This window comes from Myzus persicae, unplaced genomic scaffold, assembly GCF_001856785.1.
Source record: "Myzus persicae strain clone G006 unplaced genomic scaffold, MPER_G0061.0, whole genome shotgun sequence".
NCBI classification, from domain to species: domain Eukaryota; kingdom Metazoa; phylum Arthropoda; class Insecta; order Hemiptera; family Aphididae; genus Myzus; species Myzus persicae.
The window spans coordinates 173,413-197,524 of record NW_019103992.1 but is presented as its reverse complement, the minus strand read 5'-3'; the positions used below and the strand labels follow the sequence as shown (position 1 = coordinate 197,524).

Genomic DNA, 24,112 nt, shown 5'->3' with positions numbered 1-24,112 from the left:
ATTGCACCTACTTTGAGATAATTATAACAGACTCTAAAACCTGTAACTAATTCATTTTGAATTAGGATTATCATAAAAAACTGATATATTACATATTTATGTAAACTAGAATCGTTATAGGTATGACGTTTCTACTTCAGGCGATTAAACTAAATTATGTTATTGTATGCGTTTGTGTATAAATAGAACGTGATTTTTATTTTCGATATTATTTAAACTATTTTCAATTTAATTCGGGTACCTACCCAACTCAATTCAATAATTGGGAAAATGTATTAATCAGGAAAACAATTGTCGTTTGGTACAAAATATTCCAGTAATTCAGCCATATCTTATACCCTACTCTCGTTTTTCAGAAACATCCCTCATTAAGTCAAACAAATGACGAAGTTATATATTTTACAGTTCATCAACAGTGAAACAAGAATTTTTATCACTGGAAAGGTAATCCTCAACAATAAATTATTTTTGTATTATTGCTATGATATATTATGTTATGTGTTGTGTGGCTGGCACAGAATCAGAGTCGTCAACTCTGTGATGGTTGTGTAGCGGTGGAATAGTAATGGATGAGTGTAGGCCGTTTGAGAGAATCGACCCAAAATGTGGTCTATTTTTGGCGAATAGTTATATACCGATTGGGCGAGTGTTTATTCCACAAAAATACCTTTTATTCTTGTATAATCAAATATTATCGTTTACCCAATAGTTACCTACTAGATTTTTATAGTGGATTGTCAATATATATATCATCTGTTATCTATTTTCATATTAAGAATCCTAAAATGGTAAAGCCAAATCCAGTGAAGACACACGCGTTTAGATATTTTCAATGCGTTTTAGACAGGATTGGCAAAAACCCAGGATTTATAACAAACCATACAATCCCAATCATTTAAATACTCCGGCATGGACGCCCGCAGCAAATGAATTTTAAGAATCCAAAAAAAAAATGTGCATTAAAAACAACTATTAAAGACTGCAGTCTACAATATCAGTATTCCTAAACTCATAGCCTTATTTACAATAATTAGATGATGAAACAATGAATTTTTATAAGGTACCAACTTGTTATCAAAATTTAAAAAATGTTTTTAAAAATTTGAACTAAAGTAAATTATAGAAAAAAAATTGAAGGGGGCATGGGCGACCACAGGAAAATGAATTTTAAGAATCAAAATAAAAAAAAATTATAAAAAAATTTGATAGAATTAAATTCGTAAGATTGCGTATCGAGATAACGAAAAAATGTGATAATAATAAAAATTATCAATCGCGGTGCACAACAATCTTTTGACATCGATAAATGATCTGTAGTTATTCGGTAATATGCGGATGACATCTTCTTCACGTACAATGTTCTGACATTCGCCGGGAACAGAAGCGGTGTGTAAGCACCACAGATTAACGTCAGGAAACGATTTACCGCGGAGTGTGCGCACTTGCGCAGCTTTGCTCATAATAAATTCGAAACGACGATCTAGTGTTTTGAACATCGCTGAAATGGTATGTGCCGTTATGTAATGCTGCACCTTCATTTCGTTAAAAAAAGCGCACCACAGGGTCTGATCGCTAGTCAAGAGATCTGCCCAAACGGCCAAACTGTTGATTGTCATTTTTTAGAAATAATTGACAATTCGCCGGTATGATGATGTTGTTCGAATCAAACTCGGCTAATCTTCTAAAATTCGTTAAAAATAATCCGAGATCCCCTTTTGGTTTACCTACTTTGTATAAAACACACAGTTTCTGGAACAAATACTGAAGTATACTTTTAAGATCATGCCTGGACACGTTTTCATCGTATTTTATAAGATCGACAGTGGACCGGCTCCAGTAGTCGAAGAATAAGGCTTCAATTTCGTCTTCGATTTAATCAAATCGGAAGACTTTAGAGCGCTCAGTCATATACCAACGTGTAGATTCGGAGTTCAAGAAAACGGATTTTAGAAACATTTTAAGATCCAAACAATATACATATAAATCATCGGTGTAAGACCATACCACAAAGGGTACCGCAAAACATCATTGACGTCATTATTGACTAAGTACACTGGATCCAAAAACAGGTCTGCGTTTTTTTAGCACTTTCTAAGGCATTTACCAATAGAGGGCGGTAAAAATTTAAATTTACAATTGTATTCGAGTTCTAATTCTTGAATTATCTGATACAAATTTAGCATTCCGGTAGGTGCTGTGATCAGTGGCACTTTATTTTCTGAGCCAAATGATCGCTTGTTTTTGAGCACCTGATTTCTACAAAATGCTGAATGGTTCGGAATATTGAGAGTTTCATAATCTTTCTGTAAATGTTCTCGATACAGTACATTGTGTGAATTCGTTTCTGCGGCTGACATCGTGGCAGCACCAGCCCATACCTAGATGTTTGGTTCGACCCTAGACTCCAAAAAAATATTTTCTATCGTGAAACTGCAATTATAGTGTTTTTAGCTACCAGGTTTTTATTCATTGCATATCGACGTCTGGGTGGTCTTCGACAGCGGGTTATTGTCACCCTTGTCTTCGTCCGTTCTCTTAAAACTTGATGACTAGAAGCAAATCAAAAATGGTAGGTAAGTTGGTATATAGAACCATTGTACACAAAAAAAAACACTGTAGGTTAGGTTGAAATCATTTTATGAAAAAAATAATGAATTTTAAAATGCCATTGTCACTATTAAATATAAAAATATATTATAATATATATTATAAAAATAAATTATTATTATAGTACCCATATTAAAATAATAAACTTTGAGGTAAAAGCAGACACCTACCCATGAATAATATTTTAAAAATTACAACAAAAAAGTTAAAATTGTTTTCTTTGTTCAAATATCAAATTTCGATCAAATTGTTTTAAATTTTAAATCCTGAGCTATACAAATTGAATATCTTCAACATTTTTGACAATGAAATAATTTTTTCAAATTTTCAAGATTTTAACTTGTTCTATCAAAATTTAAACATTAAATGCTTGTTACAAATTGTCAAATCGTATCTATAAATAACTCAAAGAGTCAAAATGTATTGAGATTTGATCATGTACCTACTGCTTATATAAAATTATAAAATTAGTATTTGGTGAAAATTTCAAGTATATATATGATTATTCTTTTTTGAATTACAACAAAAAAAGAAAACCGTTCCATGAGAAATCGAGTGAATATCCAATGGCGTAAAAATGTCAACTTCAAACGCTCATAAAATATTTGACTTTCCAGAAAACATTTCTGTTGTTAAGGTAAAAAAAAGAGCTCCCAGTGTCTTATATTTTTTAAATGTTATTGAGTATAGAAAATTCAAATATAATTTTAGGTAGGTAACAATGTTAACTATATGTCTATATCTACAATTATTAGAGCTTGGATTTTGGTGACTTGCATTTTTTTCTCCAAGTGTTACACAATTCTAATCAAAAACTAATTTTGCTTTGTAATATAATAATTTAAAATATGTAATTTTTATTTTGCATTTTTTTGTGTTGAATGCATTTTATTTCATTTTTAAGGTCATTTTTACGTAATATTACAAATATTACGTTCATTTTGTGCATTTAACTAATTTTTGTTTATTTTAAGCTTTTTTAATATATGTTGAAGATAATCCCAATTAGTACCTATAGGCAATTACCTACTCCAGTCCATTGATATTGAAAAAGTAATATAGTTAATTGTCGATTTATCCGATAAGATTAAATATCGAACGAACCCATTATTTAGGTATACAATAGTAGCTTTAGTAGTGAATTCGACACGTACCTATGTGGTTCTACCGATCTTAACTGTACAAAATGCCAAAAATTAAGTCAACAGTAGGAAGCCGTTTACGTAGTTTTGTGAGCGAGTTTGGTGCCGATATTTTTTCTACGGACGGTATGGTGCTTTTTTAAAGTTTGTAGTGTTGCAGTTGCCTCCGAAAAGAAATTTACAATTCAACAACACATCAGTCGAGATAAGCATGCTCGTGGAATTCAACGAAAACTGAATGAAGTGAAACGAAATAATCAAGTACTATACTAATACTACTATTATCTAATTTAACAAATAATAGTTATCAATCGTCATTTAATTTAGAGCTTTGTGAAACATTATTAGCAGCTAATATTCCACTTGCTAAATTAAATAACACAAATTTTAGAAATGTTTTAGGAAAAATATAAAATTTAAAATCCCAGACGAGTCTACATTGCGTAAAAATTATGTTGAAAAATTTAAATACAATACAAAATATTAGACCCTATGTTAACGACAAAAAAATGCGGGTTAGTGTAGATGAAACGAACAGATGTTGAAGGCCGTTATGTAGTAAATATCGTTATTGGTACCCTGGAAGCAGAAAATTCAGGAAAAATATTTTTGTTATATTCTGGTGTTTTGGAAAAAACAAATCATTCAACCATTGCAAAAGCGTTCGATAACGCCATGTTTACATTATGGCCTGAAGGAATAAAACACGATAATGCCCTCGTTTTTATATTTGATGCTGCCACCCATATATATGGTGAAAGCAGCAAGAGCCATTTGCACTCTGTATTCAAAAATGGTGCCTTGTTACCTGTGTGGCGCATGCAATTCACAGAGTTGCGAAAGAAATAAGATCAAATTTTCAAGATGTCAATAAACTTATGTTGTGTAAAAAAAATATTTTTAAAATCGCCATATCGTACACAAATGATTAAAACTCTTGCTCCGGGAATTCCATTGCCACCCGAACCCGTAATCACGCGATGGGGAACCTGGCTAAATCCTTTAAATTACTTTTTTGAGAATTTTTCTGATGTAAAAAAAGTTTTGCTTGAATTAAATCATGATGATTCGACTACTATAAAACAAGCAAAAGAATTTATGTCTAAATCAAGTTTAGAGGCTAATCTAATTTATATATAATCTAATTTTGGTTTCATTCCTTCAGAAATAAAAAATCTGGAGGCTTCTGGAATCTTATTATCAGTATCTATTAATAAAATAAAACAAATTGAGACTAAATTGTCCCTTGCTCCTAATGTAATCGGAAAAACAATATCAAACAAACTGAAAAATGTTTTGATGAAAAATAATGGGTTCAAAGTTTTAAAAAATATATCTGCTATTCTGGGCGGTGAAAATACAACAAGTAGAGATGGTATTCCGGAAGACCTAACTTTAAATGATATGGTTCATTTAAAATATGCCCCTGTTACTTCTAAGGACGTTGAACGAAGTTTTTCTTCACATATAAACATTTAATCTGACCGCCGTCGCAGCTTCCTGTTTGAAAATCTTGAGAATCATCTTATTGTGCAATGCAATGATATGTGTACAGGTGAAAAATAAATATGATATATTTTTCATTAAATTATTTTAATTTATGCTTTTATTGATTTTTCAGAATAATTATATCGAGAAGCGGTTACATTCACAAGTATGTTATGTTTATAATTAATAATTAATAATATTTATTTTTAAAATAAATTTTTTTCGCTCATATAAGTACATTTTTTTGGTCATTTTTTCACAGTTTTTAGGTCATATTTGAATTTGTTTGTATTTTTTAGGTCATTAAAATATTAGCTCTAATTATGAGTTTTTAAATTAAAACAAAATAGATTTTATCGAAAAATTGACTTTAAATAAAAATTCCTGGTTTTTTAAATTTTATTTTTGTTAACCAATATTTTGAAAATAACTGAGAATATTCAATTTATTCGAATAATTAATGTCAAATATTTAAATATGCAAAGTTCAATATAATTAAACGATTACCAACTAAAGAACTAAAGAACTAAAGAATTCTTGTTTTAATATTTCAATCCTTAACTATAAAAATTTAACATTTTATGCAATGGATTCAATTTACTGTTTGACGCTTTATTTATTCAACACAATATTTTGATGATGGCCTAATTTTAGTTAAAAATTCAGAGTATTGGTTTTTGTTATCTAAACTTAATACAGCAACTGTTCAACTTACAGAAAAATTCAACAGTTTGTATGAAGTAACCAATAGGTTTATTTTTTTCTACCCCTTAATTTTTAGCAAAAAAGATATTATTAAAGTGTCATATGATTTTCAATTATTTTACAAAGCTGACATAAGTACAGACATCAGAAGACACATATTAAACATACAAAATATGTTTAAGGATAGGTCTAAAAACAATACATCGACCGAAGCACTTATACTGCCCCAAGCAGTGATGACAGACACAAAAATAAAAATAAAACATCATTGTAAAATTAATACATTCATTACTCCACTCAGAATCTAAAATCACATTTATAAAACTTTTCGTCACTTCAACCTAAGTAGGTATGCAACTATAATATTATTTAATTTGAATAATATGATAATTGATCAAATTTATTTAAATATACAATAAAATTAAAATTAAAATGAATAGGTAAGTATGAAATTACTATATAATATGTTTATTTCATACAAACATGATTAAAAAATTTCTACAAAATATTACAGTAATAGATTTCATAGACTGAAACCTTAATTTTAACAACGGCTTAAATAGATTCAACAAGTTTAAATCGATTGTGTTGTGGCTTTGGAATAATGTTAAAGAATTTTTTGTAAATTGTTTGCCCTTTACGGTTGCCATAAAATCTTTGAACCCAAGTGTGATTCCAATTTGGATCCATTTTTTCGCATGAAACAACCACTTTACCCTGTTCCAAAGCAAACAATGTGCCGTTGCGCCCAAAACCAACCTGTATGTACAAATCAGTTATCAATTCAATATTTCAAATATTAAATAAGCTAGTATCAACTTACATGAAGACCTGGATGAAATCTTAGGTCCCTTTGCAACACTAACATGGTGCCTGCCTGAACTTCACGGCCATCGTTATATCTGATACCTCTATGTTTAGGACGAACTCGACCACCGACATTAGCAGTACTTGTACCAGATTTTTTGGACGCATGTCGAACACTGTTGCGAACTAAATAAATAATTTAAACATACATGTCTTTAATAAGTTAACTGCAATTGTCTTTAGTTAATTTTAAATTTCAGCTTAATAAAATATTGCTTAATTATTTCAATTACTTACGTAATAATGTCCCTACGGTAGAAATTAGATTGGGAAATGACAAATTACTTAGCATCATGAAAACCAATAGAGAAATATAAAAACTGACAGTCGAAAAATTAAAGTTTGGGGATATTAATTATTAATTAATCTTATTTGGAAATTTAAAATTTTTTCTGCAATCGTTCTTGTGGACAATACCTATATAGGTAGATATCAATCCGGCTCATAGTACCTATTATCAAATATTTTTAAAACCCTGGTATTATAGTTTATTCTTCCATGGAAGACCTACAGAAAATAGTGATAGAGAATGATAAAATTAAATCGCTCACTAGAAAATTTCAATAGAGATAGGATAATAGGGTCTACTCTAGGGAACTTTTCTCCAAAGTTTCCCATTTCGGTCTTATTGTGTCATAGAAGTTTTCACATTAAAAATGGCTTCAGTTTTGAATTTGGTGAAAAGAAATAACTTGAGCCATCTAACGAAGTATTTGGCAGCAAATGACCGAATCTATCAGTAAGTATAGATCAATATTAAATTATTTACACTGCATAATACTCACAACTATTAATTATTATTTATAGACATGTTAGGAGTGCATCTAAATGGTATCCCGGAGTCGAGGAAATGAAAAAATTCGAGCGACCTGTTATGTTTGTGCCAGAAGAAGCCGGCGATTGGAAGGTGGAAGCATGGAATTCTAATCCTCAGCCTATTGAACGAGAAGTGAAAAACATGACCATCAATTTTGGACCACAACATCCAGCTGCCCACGGTGTACTTAGATTAGTACTGGAACTGGCTGGAGAGGTGAAACTAGTGAATAACAAATATCAAATAAATCATAATTGCATTAGTATGTTTGCTAAATTATAGGTCGTTATACGTGCAGATCCTCATATTGGACTTTTACATCGTGGTACAGAAAAGTTAATTGAATACAAAACATATACTCAAGCATTACCATATTTTGATCGCCTTGATTATGTATCTATGATGTGTAATGAACAGTGTTACTCATTGGCTGTGGAAAAATTGTTGAACATTGATATACCACTAAGGGCAAAGTATATCAGAAGTAAGAACATACATCATATTCAATGAAACCTCCTTATAACAGAATGATTCGGTACCACATGATTTTTTCACTATAAAAGATTTATAGGGAGAGTTAAATATACTGGATATAGGTTGTATGGTACTGTTGTTATAATCCATTGTAAGAAGATTTCTGTCTTATAAGGGGTCTGTTATAAAAAGGTTATTCTGTATTTAAAAAACTGTTTTTACATTAAAGAGTTGTTTTAATAAGTTTCTGTTTTTAAGCATTGTTTGCGGAAATTACTCGTTTGTTAAATCATATTATGGCTATTGGCACACATGCCTTAGATATTGGTGCTATGACACCATTCTTTTGGTTATTTGAAGAACGAGAAAAAATGATGGAATTCTATGAAAGAGTGTCTGGAGCTAGAATGCATGCTGCCTACATACGTCCTGGAGGCGTGTCTCAAGTATGTAAACATCATAACTCATTAATAATATTGAATGTATTATATTTACATAAAAATTAATTCATTTAGGATATACCACTTGGGTTAATGGATGATATTTATCAGTTTGCCGCAAAGTTTGGGGAACGTATTGATGAAACTGAAGATATGCTTACTAATAATGGAATTTGGATTGCTAGGACACGTGATATAGGTGTTGTGAGTGCTGAAGACGCTCTAAATTTAGGTTTTAGGTTAGTTTCATGCAGGTTAATTAAAACTTTAATGAAGTTAAAATAATGATATACTTTTTGAAGTGGTGTTATGTTGCGCGGTTCTGGTATCAAATGGGATTTACGTCAAACACAACCTTATGATGCATACCATCTTGTCGATTTTGATATACCTATTGGCACTCGTGGTGATTGTTATGACAGGTTAGTAAAGTTATAATATGCTACAAAAACCTACAAAATATGCCCTTAATGCCTTAAATATTACAATTATACTGCAAAATGCCATAAAAATATGTGATAAAAAATGTTGCATTATACATTGATTCTATAAAATAAAATTAAAATATGCAATTTTAAAATGAAATGTTATAAGAACTTAATGTTTATCATCTTTGTTTTATGAAACAGTACAAATCATACATTATATAAAAATAATTTATTATACTTGAAAACTACAAATAAACCCGACAATATGACTTAAAAATGTTTAAATGTTAAAATTGGAAGATATCCTAAAAATGAATAAAATTAAAATAGCATATCTTCAGAAATTTCTATTACATTTTGCTATATTTTGAACTAACCAGACATCCTAACCTGATTTATGATTAGAGCTCAGAATTTAATGTAAATACATATATTTTAATACTCCAAACTACACCTAAACCAAAACCCTCTTATTTCTCGCATGTCCTCTTTAATCATCCCCAGCAACCCTCCTGGAAGGTTAAAAAGAAAATGGCCAAGAGACGCCCTTGCCTAACACAATAAAAAAAACGGTCTCGATTGAGAACTCATCATTATTAGGAGGTACTGTTGATGGACGATTTTCCCCCCTCAAGTCATTCAAGTCATGTATTATACTACCTTATGAATTAATTTGAGAAAGGTATAAGTTTGTTTCAATTGATTTGTAACAAAATAAGCCATACCTGATTTTTTCATCATTTGTCGTGGATTCATATTTCACAGTAATTCCATTTTTTCCCATCTACTAAGACAATTTTGTATCATATTAATATGCATGAATGCAAACTTATTGCTAGAGATTGTTCTCACCTTTTATTGACTGAAGCACCATAAATCTACCAAATATTATTGATGTATAAAAAGCTAATATGAGTTGAGCCTAAGCGTTCAGGCTACTGTGATAAGTACATTAAAATCCAAGTCCTAGCTATAACTAAAGGTATTCATAATAATAAATTGTAATTTGTATGGATGTATAATACATCTACGTTTATAAAATATTTAGCTTTTTGTAAAATCTATGAATAATAATACAATTATTATGAAATTCTAAAAAAATATCCAAAATAGATTTCTTTTATCCTTGTTATAAATGTTTTATAGCAGAAGTACCATTTGATAGTTAGACGTTTATTATACCTACTGTGTTTATTTTTAGAAATTATCTAACTGCCCATCACTTGCTGTAAACGAATTGAAAAAACAATTTCATAATATAATAAATCTATTATATCCTTTCACTATTCATGAGGCAATATCAATTAATTTATTTTAATATGTGTACCTAATTTATTTTATATTTTCAAGTAATGTTATGTTTTTTTAAATATTTTAATGTATTTCTTGTATTTTCAGATATTTATGTAGAGTTGCAGAAATGAGGCAATCACTTAGAATTATTGAACAGTGTTTGAATCAAATGCCAGCTGGAGAAATTAAAACTGATGACATGAAAGTATCAACACCATCAAGATCAGAGATGAAAGTAATAAATCCATATCCAATATACTTAGCAATTAGCACTAAAACTAACTTACTTATACTTTTAGAACTCCATGGAAGCCTTAATTCATCATTTCAAATTGTTTACCCAAGGTTATCAAGTACCTCCAGGTGCTACATATACCGCCATTGAAGCACCCAAGGGTAACATAAAAATATTTGTGATTTTCTTTAATTCTTAATAATCATTAATTATATTTTATAGGTGAATTTGGTGTCTATTTAGTTTCTGATGGAACTTCTAAACCATATAGATGTAAAATCAAAGCACCTGGATTTGCACATCTTGCTGCATTAGAGAAGATAGGGAAAAAACACTTCCTTGCTGATATTGTCGCTATTATTGGTAATTATTAACTTATTTCAACAAATTCGTAATATTATTTTTAAGCATTGAACGGTGACTCATTTACATTTAATATTTGTATTTTTAGGAACACTTGATGTTGTGTTTGGTGAAATTGATCGTTGAGTATTTGTACTGGTGTTTATTGGTAAGTGAATATTTGGTCTTGTATCAAAGCTAAGTAATTTAATGTAATGTAATTTGTTATTCAATAATTATAATTTAAAATAAATTATTTTTTAGCGTACACGCATTTTATTGGTTCTAAAGTTATTGTATTTACTGGATTATCCAGTATATTATACTTAATCATGTAAATATGTTATACGACATCCGTATATAACTACATTTTCCTGTTACAATATATTATTTACAAAGTTTGAATATTTTCTGTGTACACTAGTTTCTATTCAAGTATAAAAATATTAGAAAACATATGATTTTTAATTTCTGTTTTAGCCAATCAATCTAGAATATTATTTTGAAAATAAAATTGAACTATAAGAATATTAAATAGTATTCTTTACTCATTGTATACATACTATATTATTATATTTGGTAGAAAATAGTAAAATCATTTCTTGTTATTATTTAATGATCCATGGTTATAAATATTCTATCCTTTTAAATTGTTTTCAACTAATATTCTCAAAAATAACAACAACTAAAAGTAAATATTCTTTTTATATTACATTTTAAAAATTATAATACAATAAGTAAAAGTATTTTATTTTTATAAACACCCAAATTCATTTTGAAGATTAAATCAATGTGTAAAAATTATTAAATTTCAATTACATGCTTTAATATTACATAATACTGTCTTGTAGCATCTAACAATTTTTTTTTTCAGGCACAAGTACATTCTTATTCCTGTAAGTTGTATAATATATTAAATCAAGATGTTATGTGTTTTTGTAGAGATAAAACTGTAAAAACATTGAAATTATATAAATTTTTATCTAAGTATACTGCAGTAGTGTCAGTTTACTAGTTAATTATCAGTTTATATTTATTTTTTATACATAATCCCTATTCTTGTGGTTCTTGGTTCAATGTCTGTAATGGCTATTTCCTGTAAAAATATTAATACAAAGAATTATTCACTGTGTAAAATCAAATTATATGTAAGAATGCAAACATATTACCCTTCCAAATCATTGCGCTTTGAAGTACAATATTAAATTATTATTTAAAACTGAAAACACAAAAACCAAAATATGTTTTAGGCCAACTGGCTTTTAGTTACAATAACAGTTATATGCATATTATAGATAACAGGGTTATTAATAGTGAAAATGAAAATAAATTTAAGAAAAGAATAGGTAGGTAAATGTTGTCAACGTGCTGATGAGAAGAATTGCTGATTCTTGCAAAAGAATGATTTTTGGAAAAGTTTGTTTGCCCGGTAAAACATGTAATGCTACCTGATTCTATTTACAGAGCCTGAGCCCAGAGAGGTTTTGAAACAACATAAGCCGTATAATGCAAAACATATTTATACTATATGGTTCAGATTTCCACAAAATATATTGTCATAATATTATATGGTTCTATGTCATATTTGATATTGTTAATATAAAGGTTGATGACTACAATCTGTGGTGTACTGTTGGGTACCTATACGACGTATACTCACTTCCCTAGTTATTTTTTTTTAGCTTATACTCTAAATAAACGATGGTACTCTGGTTATGGCCATATAGCACCATATATTTATTAGAATTTTTGGTGATGAAAACAAAATGCTCTATAATTATTTGTAATTTTAATTTCTCAGATAGAACCTATTTACTATTTAGTAATTAATATACTATTTACATAATATTATTAATTGATTACCAAAAAATATTTTGAGAACCATTGCATTAACCGGTTTCAGATAGTTTAATGAATCCCGGACGAAAGTCCACTTCGAAAAAAGTTGGACAAATAGATCGGATTAATTTTTTTATTGTGGGACAAAAAATCCGAAAATATAAATTATAGTTCCATATACTAATTTAAAAAAATAGAAACATCTATGACTACAGAAATAATAACTTAAAATAAGACAAGACAAACATCAATGACTATTGGAATAATAATAATTAAAAATAATTTAATGCAAACATCGCAGAAGTTTTGTAGATAAGGTATACACACTATTGTGTAAAAATAATTTTTTAGTATGGTTTGACTTTAAAATTTTGATTTCGGGGTGCCAGGCTGACCTATATGAACAGTTTAGAAAAACATATATCCAACAATTTAATTCAAAATCAGTATCCAACTCCTATTAATTGCGTTCCTTAGTAATTACTAATTACATATAATTATAGATGAAAATTGAATAAAATAATTTAAATTTTTGGACTTTTTGTATGACAATAAAAATGTGCTCGGACATAATCATGCGTTAAGACTATCATTGATATCTAAGATTTAACCGCGTCAAGAAAGCGTAAATCCATGAATATTTATAGTAATACACCACTGACTACAATGAAGTGTGAAGCCCTCACATGTACCCCNAAAAAAAAATCCTGGCTATACACCTGTCAATTTGGTAACTGGATGATGGGACGTCTACATGGCCACTATTAACCCTACACAGTACACATATAAGACGTATAATGTATTAATATTAATGTGTACCCAAAACGTACGTATTTCACCTATAGAACCTCAGCCTAACATTTCGAACTTGTATAACAGCCAACAGGTACAAACCTAACCTATATTTTAATACGAGTAGGTACAGAGAACCAATGTTAAACACAGTTTTCTATTACCTATTACAATAAATAATTAATTGCGCAATACGGCAAGTGGGTACTTGAGTATGTACTGGCATTGCGTAATACATTATTATTAGACTTGGGATGTTGATGACCTAACAAACACACACAAATTCCCCCCAAAAAATGCGAAAATTCCCTAAAAAATTGCAAAAGTGCCCTAAAAACTTCAAAAAATTACTTTAAAAATGATCTAAAAAACTAGTTAAGCATGTGAGAAAAAATGTGTTTATAAATAATAATTTTTATTATAGATATGGGTGTGATAGTAATTTTCAATATGAATTATAAATTATAATAATAAACAATAGGTAGGTAGTATACATTTACATTTCAAGCATTATTCAAAATTATTAAAAATAAATTAAATTTGGGTTTAACACTTGCTCTAATCAAAAATTTGGGAAATATGCCGCATGGCCCATATTGTACAAAAACTACAAAAAAAGGCCCAAAAGTGTTGAGAAATAAAAAAAATACATTTATAGCTAAAAATGCCTAAAAATGCAAGATAAAATTAGAATACTCTGCATCAAGGGTGCGTGAAACAAATTTTTAGCTAGGATAGCATTGTATAGAAACATAGAAAAAAAAATGCAAAAGTCATCAACATCCTAGCTCTACATAGTTATAGTCATGGTTATAATATAGTGAAATATTCACTAATTAGTAATTACGCCTTAAGAATTCATTGTAAAAAAAAAAAAAAATGTTGATCGTCGTATCAGGGCTATGATACTGTGTGAACATGTTATCATTTATTATCATCGCATTCCTATTAGCAGAGAACAATACAATATAGGTGTATCATAATCAGGGAAGCGGAATGGAATTTAAACTGGCAGTTCAAAATTTTCAAATAGTTTGACCCGCCCACCCCTTCAAACGACTGTGAAATCGACCTTACTAATTATATGTGAATAATTTAACAACATTCCCGTGTTTTTTTAATTATAGCAAGAAAACTAGGATGTATACTCAATTATTTATTACCCACCCACTCAATTTTTGAAGCAATTTAATTGAACTACCTGAAGTACGTGATATCCACTGATATCATACTATCTGTAGTCTTTAACGACCTCGGACGACAGTCAGACCTGTGGACTGTGGTAGACGGTAGTGCTGCACAGCTGCGTAACTAAGGAAACGCAATCCAAGCAGACTGCATGCCTTTTGTAACGTTTTAGAACATGGAAACTGATTGATCAAACACCGTCGTGAGCACTGAACTGTATTAAATGTGAGTAATAATCAATAATAATATCTTCGCAATTTGACGATTAATGTAAGAATTTCTACACCTACGTTATTGGTGAGTAGATACCCGTAATATGAAATATATTAGTTATAATTTGATATACCTATCTAGATAACCTATTTACAAATTTACAATATAAATTATATCACCGGCAATTACATTATTGAACAGTCAAGTATTATTGGTGTTATTATTATTTGGTAGGTACCTACTAATATTGTTGTGAATAATAACATATCTAATAGGCATGTAATAGGTACCTAGGAATGTGTGTTTAAAAAAATATACCTTTACCAAATAAAAAACGAAAAAATATACCAAATAAATAATACATTAGGTTTATGCAAACAAAGTAGGATTATCAAAAAAATTGTATTAAATTAATTTATACATACTACCAAGAATTACCTGTTGAGATGTTATTTAAAAATGCTACACATTATTGATATATCAATTATTATTATATCTAGTGATCTTCCAACAATAATGGTCTGGGTGACATTGAAGCAGTTTGGTGTAGGTACCCCTTGGTCTTACAGTTTTCTAAATTATTTACAAACATGCAAACACTAAACCTTGTGTGTAATATTTAGACCGCATATCCGAGTAGCACAAAATATTGTGCATTTCGTTTATTTATTGAATCTAGGAATCTTTTACATTAGTGTAAATATTAATTTGTATTCTCTTAGAATGCTTTTAATATATACAAATTATGTTGTTGCCAATTTAGAAAATTCCCACAATTTCTAATTAATGCATTTAAAAACATATTGAATTTAACTGTATACTACCTTATTTTATGGACTAAACTTTCTCTAATATCAAATTTGGTGAATTGAAAATATTTCTATTTTTACCCATCTACATTTTTATGTTTCAGTTATAAAAATGGGTCGCTTAGCTACTGTAGCCGTAAGTTGTTTGAATCAGTGGTCATTAGATTTTGAAGGTAATAAACGTCGGATATTGGAAAGCATTGAAATTGCAAAGCAGTCCAATGCAACATATCGTAGTGGACCTGAACTTGAAATATGTGGTTACAGTTGTGAAGATCACTTCCTTGAGAGTGACACACTCTTACACTCTTGGCAAGTTCTGGTTGAAATAATGATTCATCAATCTTCATCAGATATTTTGGTTTGTTACAGAAAATATTTAATCATGTTATAGCACCTATTATTTTTTAAATACATTAATTATATTAATTTTACACATTTAGATTGATGTTGGCATGCCAGTGATGCACAAGAACTCCACCTACAATTGTCGAGTTGTGTTTCTTAACAAACGTATTTTATTGATAAGACCCAAATTACTCATGTGTGATTCTGGTAATTATAGAGAATCTCGCTGGTTTACTCCGTGGAGAAAATTACGCACAGTAGAAGATTTTTATCTACCTCGAGTTGTGCAAAAACATACAGGTCAAACTATTGTACCCTTTGGCGATGCTGTTATTGCCACCTCCGATACATGTATTGGGTATGAAATATGTGAAGAATTGTGGACCCCAAATAGTACACATATCCCTTTATGCATGGATGGCGTTGAAATAATTGTTAATAGTTCTGGCTCTTATATGGAATTACGGAAATCTTCAATTGTTTTAGATCTGATAAAATCTGCCACTTTTAAAAATGGTGGATGTTATTTGTATAGTAATCTCAGAGGATGTGATGGCCAACGTGTGTACTTCAATGGTTGTTCAAATATTGTGATGAATGGTTCTTTAATAAAAGTTGGTACTCAATTCAATCTAAAAGAAGTGGAAGTTACGTGCGCTACAATTGATTTAGAAGACATTCGCAGCTACAGAAATGCTATAAGGTCTAGATCCAGCTCTAGTGCAGAACCTTACCACAGGATTAATGTTCAAGACTTTAGTTTATCGAGAGAAACACGTAAAATACCAGATCCCATTTTAACAGAATTTAAATGTTTATCTCCTGAAGAAGAGATCGCCTTAGGTCCAGCATGTTGGCTTTGGGATTATTTAAGACGTTCTAAGCAAGGTGGATACTTTTTGCCATTGAGTGGTGGTGTTGATTCATCAAGTACAGCATGCATAGTATTTTCAATGTGCAATTTAATATATCAGGCGTGTAAAGACGGTGACACACAAGTTTTGAATGAAGTACGTATGATAGTTGGTCAACAAAATTATTTCCCTCCTAATGCCAGAGAACTGTGTAATCAATTATTCACAACATGTTACATGGCCACCGAGAATTCATCTTCTCAAACTAAAAATCGAGCAGAAGAATTATCTTCTCAAATATCTAGCTATCATTTAAGTGTTGTTATTGATAAGGTTGTATCATCTGTGATCTCAGTCTTTGTTGGACTAACTGGTAAGACACCACAATTTGCTGTATATGGTGGATCTCCACGTGAATCTCTTGCCTTACAAAATGTACAGGCTCGATTGAGAATGGTTCTAACATACTTATTCGCCCAATTAATGCTTTGGGTCCGTGGTCGACAAGGAGGACTTTTGGTTTTGGGTTCAGCTAATGTTGATGAAGCTTTAAGAGGATATATGACAAAATATGACTGTTCAAGTGCAGATGTCAATCCAATTGGCGGCATTTCAAAATCGGATCTCAAAATGTTTCTTAGATATTTTAGAACTAAGTATTCATTGACATCAATTGATGATATAATAAATGCCACTCCTACAGCAGAACTAGAGCCCTTGATAGCTGGACGCATTACACAGTCAGATGAAGCAGATATGGGCATGACTTATGACGAGCTCAGTGTTTATGGGAAGTTGAGAAAGCAAAATTATTGTGGCCCATACAGTATGTTTTGTAAGCTGTTGTTATTGTGGGGTGATCAATATACGGCCGAACAAATAGCTGAAAAAGTAAAACACTTTTTTAGATGTTATGCTATAAATAGACACAAAATGACAATCTTGACTCCTAGTTATCACGCTGAAGCATATAGTCCAGATGATAACCGGTTTGATCATCGTCCATTTCTATATAATGTTATGTGGCCATGGCAGTTTCGATGTATCGATAATAGAGTTGAAGAATTTAATGACAAAAAAAATGAAATTCCTAGGTACCATTTATCCTTGGAATCAAACAGAAGTGAAAAATATGCAGTAAATGTTTAATAGAATTATTGTTAAATTGTTATTTTTATAGTTATATTTTAATTTTTAAACACTATTAAAAGATTAATTATATTTTTATTAGGTATTTATCTAGATAAATCAAAAGTAGTTTGTACTCATGATATTTTAATTGTGTACGTATTGTTGTTAAACTACTTTGTAAAACATAAAAATTAATAACGCTTTATTATTATCAACAAATAAGAAAAAGAGCACTTGCAATAGATCTGTTCCATTGTAACAGGTAAATATATTAAAAATACTAAAATAATTTGTTTTCAAAATGTTTTTTTTTTTCAAAACTGCTGTTGTGAAAAACAGGCAATGTAAAAGTTTGACAATGTTGTAGCTTTGTATCCTAGTGGGGTTCTTTTTATTGATTGGAAATAATTTTGTTTTACTATCATAGCTCTACATTTCTCATGTCTGTGGACTAAAAATATTAAATATAATATTTCAGATAAGAAATTCAAATCTAATGTAAGATTAAGATATAATATTACATATTTTCTTAAATTATTTTGTATTATTTGTTTAATAAAAACAGAAGTATAGCAACCCGCTGGTCGCTCATGAGGACGGATGACAAAATAATTACTTTTAAAGTTTTAAATAAATAACTTAATTTTAGAGAAAACATATGGTAACAGGTCATTTTTAAATTTAATGATGTGGGTCACCGAATTATCTACTAGAGATAGCACAAAAAGTCTTAAGTATTCAAAAATATTATGGTCTTTAAGTGTATTTATAATTTCCAAGAATCAGATTTTGAATAACTCCATTATTAAAGAAATAAAGTGTGGTAGGTCCTCTGCAAATCGCCTTTTTTATAGGTAACAAAACATGTTTTATCGGTAATTTATAACATCAGGTGTATTAGGTATCTATAATAGGCACTCAATTTATAGGATTACAATTTGAAGTTAAACTTTTAAAATTAATTTTTTTTTTGTAATGTAATTTTCTTAACCTACTTTTATGTCAAAATATAACTCTGGGAGAACATAGTCATCACAAACAAATAGGTAATTGTACTTCTTACCAGTATTCACCAACAGTATTATATATTCGGTATATCTGCCATCCATGTTTGTGTCTGCGTGCACTCAACTACATACATTATTTACACTAATTACAATATGTAAACCTATTCAGTTGGTGTGAGCGTCTCTAATCAGTTTGTTGGGATTTGGGAATAGTTGAATGGACAACTAATAATTTGTCTAGATGTAGAAAAAATGATTACATTTTTATCTAGATGAATTCTTGTTTATTTCAATTTGTGTACATTTTCAGTGATATGGTTATACGGCATTAGGCAAAAAAAAATTAATATATTATTTAAAACATTTTATTAAAATAGGACAAGTTATCATTCTTTGACTCAGTACAAAAAACTTCAATTTAAAAGAAAGTTCACAATAATGAATAAATGGTATGTTAAAAAATACTTCAATACTTGACCAACAATAAGATCATAATTCTTAATATAAAACTTTTATCGTTCAACCTATTTTTTCTACCTAGGTGTTAATACTTGGATCAATTTTAGATTAGCCAACATTTAGAACTTGCAAAAATCGTTTTATGATTAAAAAAAACGATTTAAGTAAAACCATGTCGATATGAAGTAACAAGGACAAGTTTCACAGAATAAGAGTGAAGACACTATTATAGTACAATAGTTGAATTGAATACCTGGGTAGTCAATAGGTAATACAAATATATCCAATAGGCCCCATCCGCCCCCCTCTGGTTCCGCCCCTGATATAAATAGAGGTGAAATTTTAAACGTATTTGCCGAAAAAGAACCCAAAATGTTGTTAAAATAAATATATTCTAAAAATGTAATACTTTGTATTTATTTATCGATAGTGATAATTGCCGAGTGGGTGGGGGATTTTATGGAGGGCGTTTCCCTCCAACATTTGTTTTACTTATATATTATATCCTATGGGGATTGGGGAGGGGAGCTTGAGCCCCCCCAAACAATTTAGTCGATTTACGCCTAGGGTTGTATTCAATCGGCCGTTGTAGGAGTATAACGGTATACATACATTTTTTTTTAAACCAAATCTTAACCGGGCAATGATTCCGGACTATATTTGGTTTATCTTGGCGTGTAAGATTCTTCTTCCGTGCTCAAATTATTGAAATACCTCGAGGTTTGAGTTCGCATACATTACAGACAATGTACGCACACGTGTAACTATTTGGTCCACAATCCATCCATAGTGCATACCACAAAAGATATTCAAGACTTCTGTGACAGCACACGCGCATATTTCCCTGTAGGCTGAAAGGCGCAAACCAACATTATTTTCTTGCCCCTTTTCATCGTTAATCACATTTCGCGCTTTTCTATAGCGGCGACTCCGTTATTTATCATATTCGTATTCTCGACTATTTTGAATGATTGTCGTATAGGTACGGAGCCGTTCGAGTCTGGGAGATGCAGTTTTAAATACGAATTATACGAAGAATACAAATAAACAGTATAATACCTAAATAGTGTCTATATACCTATACAAATAATATTATTTGCATAATATGACGTCGACGCGTGACGACGCCAATGCGCCATGATGGTTGTGCGTGACAAAAGGCCGGATTTTATTAGGCCGGATTTATTGGTTTTATGATTACTGTTATTATCAACATTAGTTCTGCAAGGTCAAATTGTGCTTCACGTAGATATATTTTATTTATAAGCTTTAAGTTATACGTCAAATATAATGACAAATCTTGTGTCGAGCGGGAATTTCGAACGATTTTGATGATCCAGAATTTGCCACAAAATCTGTCGAATAGTATATTGTTTCATCAGTACGTATCTAATGACATTTTGTGAACAAATAAAATATACATTAGATAATTATATTGAGAAAAATGAATTTTGAATTTATCATTCTCCTGAAGGTTTAACAATATGTCATATATCAAAACGCTTGTGTTATTTTTCAATATTATATCATTGTATAATTAATAACAATTATACTATAATATGGAGTATCTATAGAGTATTTTGAAATATGAATTATATATACTTACCTTGAGAGAATATGAGTTGTTTATTTCTTTTCCAATATATAATAATAATATATTAATTAATAATATAAAGTAGGTATAATAATGTATAATAATATAATATTATTATTTTAACGATAACACGGAGCCCTGTATAGGCTATTTAACTACATTACAGTTGCGAGACAAAAATATAATAGTATAATAATAATAATGTAGTAGTATTATTATAGTAGGGTACATTTTACATCGTATATCTACGGCAATGTGGCTCCCGTTTCACATTATTTCCTTACGGTGTGCAAGAAAGTTCACCTGAAAAGTTCGTCGCAACTATATACTATTATCGTACGGGGGGTCGAAGCTATTATATACCTACCTATTTCGTGTTTGCAAACTTAAACTAAATTTAAACTGTTCGTATTGTATCAATATCAATAATTTCAGTAAATTTAATGGTTGTACGTGCGTAGTTTCAAGGTTTAAGCTATAATTATTATAAATATGTATCTCCTAAGTAAATAACATTTTAATAATTTTTCATTTTATTTTGTTAGAAAAATAGTATAGGTGAGTATCATTACCTATTTAATTTGTGAATTAAAAATTAATACAATATTTATATTTAAAAATCATAATATTACGTATCCCCTACCCCAGGAACTATTTACAAGTCTGAAGTGACTTTGCAGTCTGTAAAATAAATACATATATCAGATTCAATTGCAAAACGTTATTATACATATAACATATTATTATTATTATCGTCATCATCATCATCGTGGTTTGTATAATTATAATTATATTAATATTGTCGGTCACGCCGTCAAGTCACTATATGAGCTGCAGAAGATTGGCCAGAGGCATATATTTAAATATTATAATTGTCACCACTCGCCAACTTGTATAATCACTCGATTTCTCATGGGACTATTTTTTTATTTTGTTGAAATTCAAAAACGAATAATCGTAGACATTTTTGATTTACACCAAATGCTTATTTTATCATGTTCGATACTTTTTTGATACTTTTTGAACTGTTTAGTATTGTAATTATTTTCAAATTGTTTAGCTATTTTTTCTATAAATGTAATTAATATTAGTTGAGCCAAAAACTTTGAAAATTGAATGAAAGGTTTCTAACACATTGTTATTTATTACAATAGCAGTTTATTAATATAAAAAATACATATAGACACAATTTTTTTATAAGAATTTAAATTTGAAATTTTGATAGATTTAAAACAAGTAGTTCGTACTATAACCAAAAAGTCTTTAAAATATGTTAACTCCGTTCTTTTTATAGAAATTTTAAGTTCAAATTTGACTACATTTATCAAACTGAAAATTTACAAATTATTTTGTAGTTAAAAATGTATAAAATGTTTAATTTTCATCTAGGTAAGATTGGAAAATCTAAAACAAGTTTCCAAGTAGAATACACATAATTACAGACAATGACACATTGACACACAATAACACAGTGCTATACGGCTTAAGCCCCCCAACCCCGACAAAAATCCTGGCTATCATACTGTAATAATATAATAAAACATTTTCAAAAGCAAATTTTTTTTTCAAAAATGAATTTACCTTACTGCAGTACTATAATGCCTAATAGCAGTGGCGTAGCCAGGATTTTTTTTTTTTGGGGGGGGGGGGCTGATCAAATTTTTACACAGCGTTGGTTTAGTTTTTGGTCGAATGCCATAGACCATTAAAATAATTTTTAAATTTTATTAACATTTCGGGGGTCGGGGGGCTGCAGCCCCCTCAGCCTCCCCCTGGCTACGGCGCTACGCCACTGCCTAATAGCCCTAAGAGTATAGTAAATTACATCAATCATAATAGCAAAAAATATAGGTACTTCAAATATTATAATATGCTGACTGTCTTAGCTTAAATCGTTTTTCGTTTACAAATACATTAGATACAGTGACATTTGTTTTTCCAAATTATTTTGAAAAGTACAATGCATTTTTACTTTCGACACTCACCACTCCGAAATTATCAATTAGATCAAATTTTCTACCAGTAATGACCCTCAAAGTCAAAAATCAACATATTTTGTTATTGTTCCAAAAGTTGATCATTTTTCTGTTCAGGGAAATATACTAAAATTATTAAATAATGTATTATTATTTAATTTCTTAACCCAACGATGTCTTAAATAGTTCTTATACTCATACTACTAAAATACAGTTTTTTATTATTTTGTGGATACCTAATCAATGTATTATTATATGTTGTTATAAATAAATACATTTTTGGTAAGTACCTATGCATAATAATAATTGTATATAGTAAATTACAAATTTTGTTTTAAGCTCGATTAAATCATGTTGTAAACATGTTTACAACAGCTTTAAAAAATAATTTATAAAAGACTTTTCCGAACATTAAATAACAGCTTTTTTGATTTTTTTTTTTAAAACATGCATTTTATCAACTCTGCTTAAATGAAAAGTGCACACAGCTACAACTGCAGCAGTGCTGCACTGCTGCATATCTATATGTATAATAATAGGTACCTATATTATTTAATATAATCTATACATCTTAAGACTAATGGGATTTAAAGATTTAAATAGCACGCTTGTGTAAACCTATACCTAGTTATATAATGCCATGTGCCCATTTATAATATAACATATTCTATATACACCTAATTATGTCACCGGGGACCATAACACATATTATATTATAATATATAAGCTAAACGCATCTTGTACAGCCGCAACGAACTCAAGGTCGACCGCATCACCTTTTAATATACCTTACCTATATTCGTAAAATATGCAGCGTCGAGCATCGTTTTGCAACATAAATGTGTATTAATAATAATTAATGTATTACTATGTACAATAAAAATTTACAAGCACAACGTTATAATGATTTATTTTTTAGACGATTTTTGATTCATATAATTGGTACAGTTGTTCGAAACACATATAAGGGACATAACACTTGTCGATCAGATGTATCGTTTTCGCGGATGTGTATTATATGTGTTTGTTTACATGATATTACCTACACGCATAATATTATGCAA

General features: G+C 29.7%; 3 protein-coding genes, 1 long non-coding RNA gene and 1 pseudogene across 6 annotated transcripts; 2 read left to right on the top strand and 3 right to left on the bottom strand.

Annotated features, from left to right (window-relative positions):
- Positions 1 to 1,191: 1,191 nt before the first annotated feature.
- Positions 1,192 to 2,357, bottom strand: LOC111037340 (annotated as a pseudogene).
- Positions 2,358 to 6,397: 4,040 nt separating this feature from the next.
- On the bottom strand, positions 6,398 to 7,219 carry LOC111037343 (39S ribosomal protein L27, mitochondrial). Its single transcript, XM_022319868.1, has 3 exons — positions 7,047 to 7,219; positions 6,766 to 6,935; positions 6,398 to 6,701 (listed from the first exon to the last, which is right to left on the bottom strand). Exons 1-3 carry the CDS (start codon positions 7,102 to 7,104, stop codon positions 6,498 to 6,500), a joined length of 432 nt encoding a protein of 143 aa, XP_022175560.1. The 5' UTR covers positions 7,105 to 7,219; the 3' UTR covers positions 6,398 to 6,497.
- Positions 7,220 to 7,465: 246 nt separating this feature from the next.
- On the top strand, positions 7,466 to 11,828 carry LOC111037342 (NADH-ubiquinone oxidoreductase 49 kDa subunit). Of its 2 annotated transcripts, none has more exons than XM_022319865.1 (11): positions 7,466 to 7,548; positions 7,617 to 7,842; positions 7,909 to 8,110; positions 8,359 to 8,546; positions 8,616 to 8,779; positions 8,843 to 8,962; positions 10,367 to 10,496; positions 10,561 to 10,657; positions 10,719 to 10,859; positions 10,948 to 11,007; positions 11,713 to 11,828. In XM_022319865.1, exons 1-10 carry the CDS (start codon positions 7,466 to 7,468, stop codon positions 10,983 to 10,985), a joined length of 1,389 nt encoding a protein of 462 aa, XP_022175557.1. In that variant the 3' UTR covers positions 10,986 to 11,007; positions 11,713 to 11,828. The 2 variants fall into 2 exon arrangements, with proteins under 2 accessions (XP_022175557.1, XP_022175559.1); XM_022319867.1 differs by lacking the exon at positions 11,713 to 11,828 and adding an exon at positions 11,103 to 11,245.
- LOC111037344 lies at positions 11,712 to 14,775 on the bottom strand. Its single transcript, XR_002604869.1, has 2 exons — positions 14,671 to 14,775; positions 11,712 to 12,057 (listed from the first exon to the last, which is right to left on the bottom strand). It is a non-coding gene; the product is annotated as an uncharacterized LOC111037344 (long non-coding RNA).
- LOC111037341 (glutamine-dependent NAD(+) synthetase) lies at positions 14,693 to 18,314 on the top strand. Of its 2 annotated transcripts, none has more exons than XM_022319864.1 (3): positions 14,693 to 14,954; positions 15,784 to 16,040; positions 16,123 to 18,314. In XM_022319864.1, the coding sequence occupies exons 2-3, from the start codon at positions 15,792 to 15,794 to the stop codon at positions 18,028 to 18,030; spliced, it is 2,157 nt and encodes a 718-aa protein (XP_022175556.1). In that variant the 5' UTR covers positions 14,693 to 14,954; positions 15,784 to 15,791; the 3' UTR covers positions 18,031 to 18,314. The 2 variants fall into 2 exon arrangements, with proteins under 2 accessions (XP_022175556.1, XP_022175555.1); XM_022319863.1 differs by having other exon boundaries at positions 14,699 to 14,882.
- Positions 18,315 to 24,112: the final 5,798 nt, after the last annotated feature.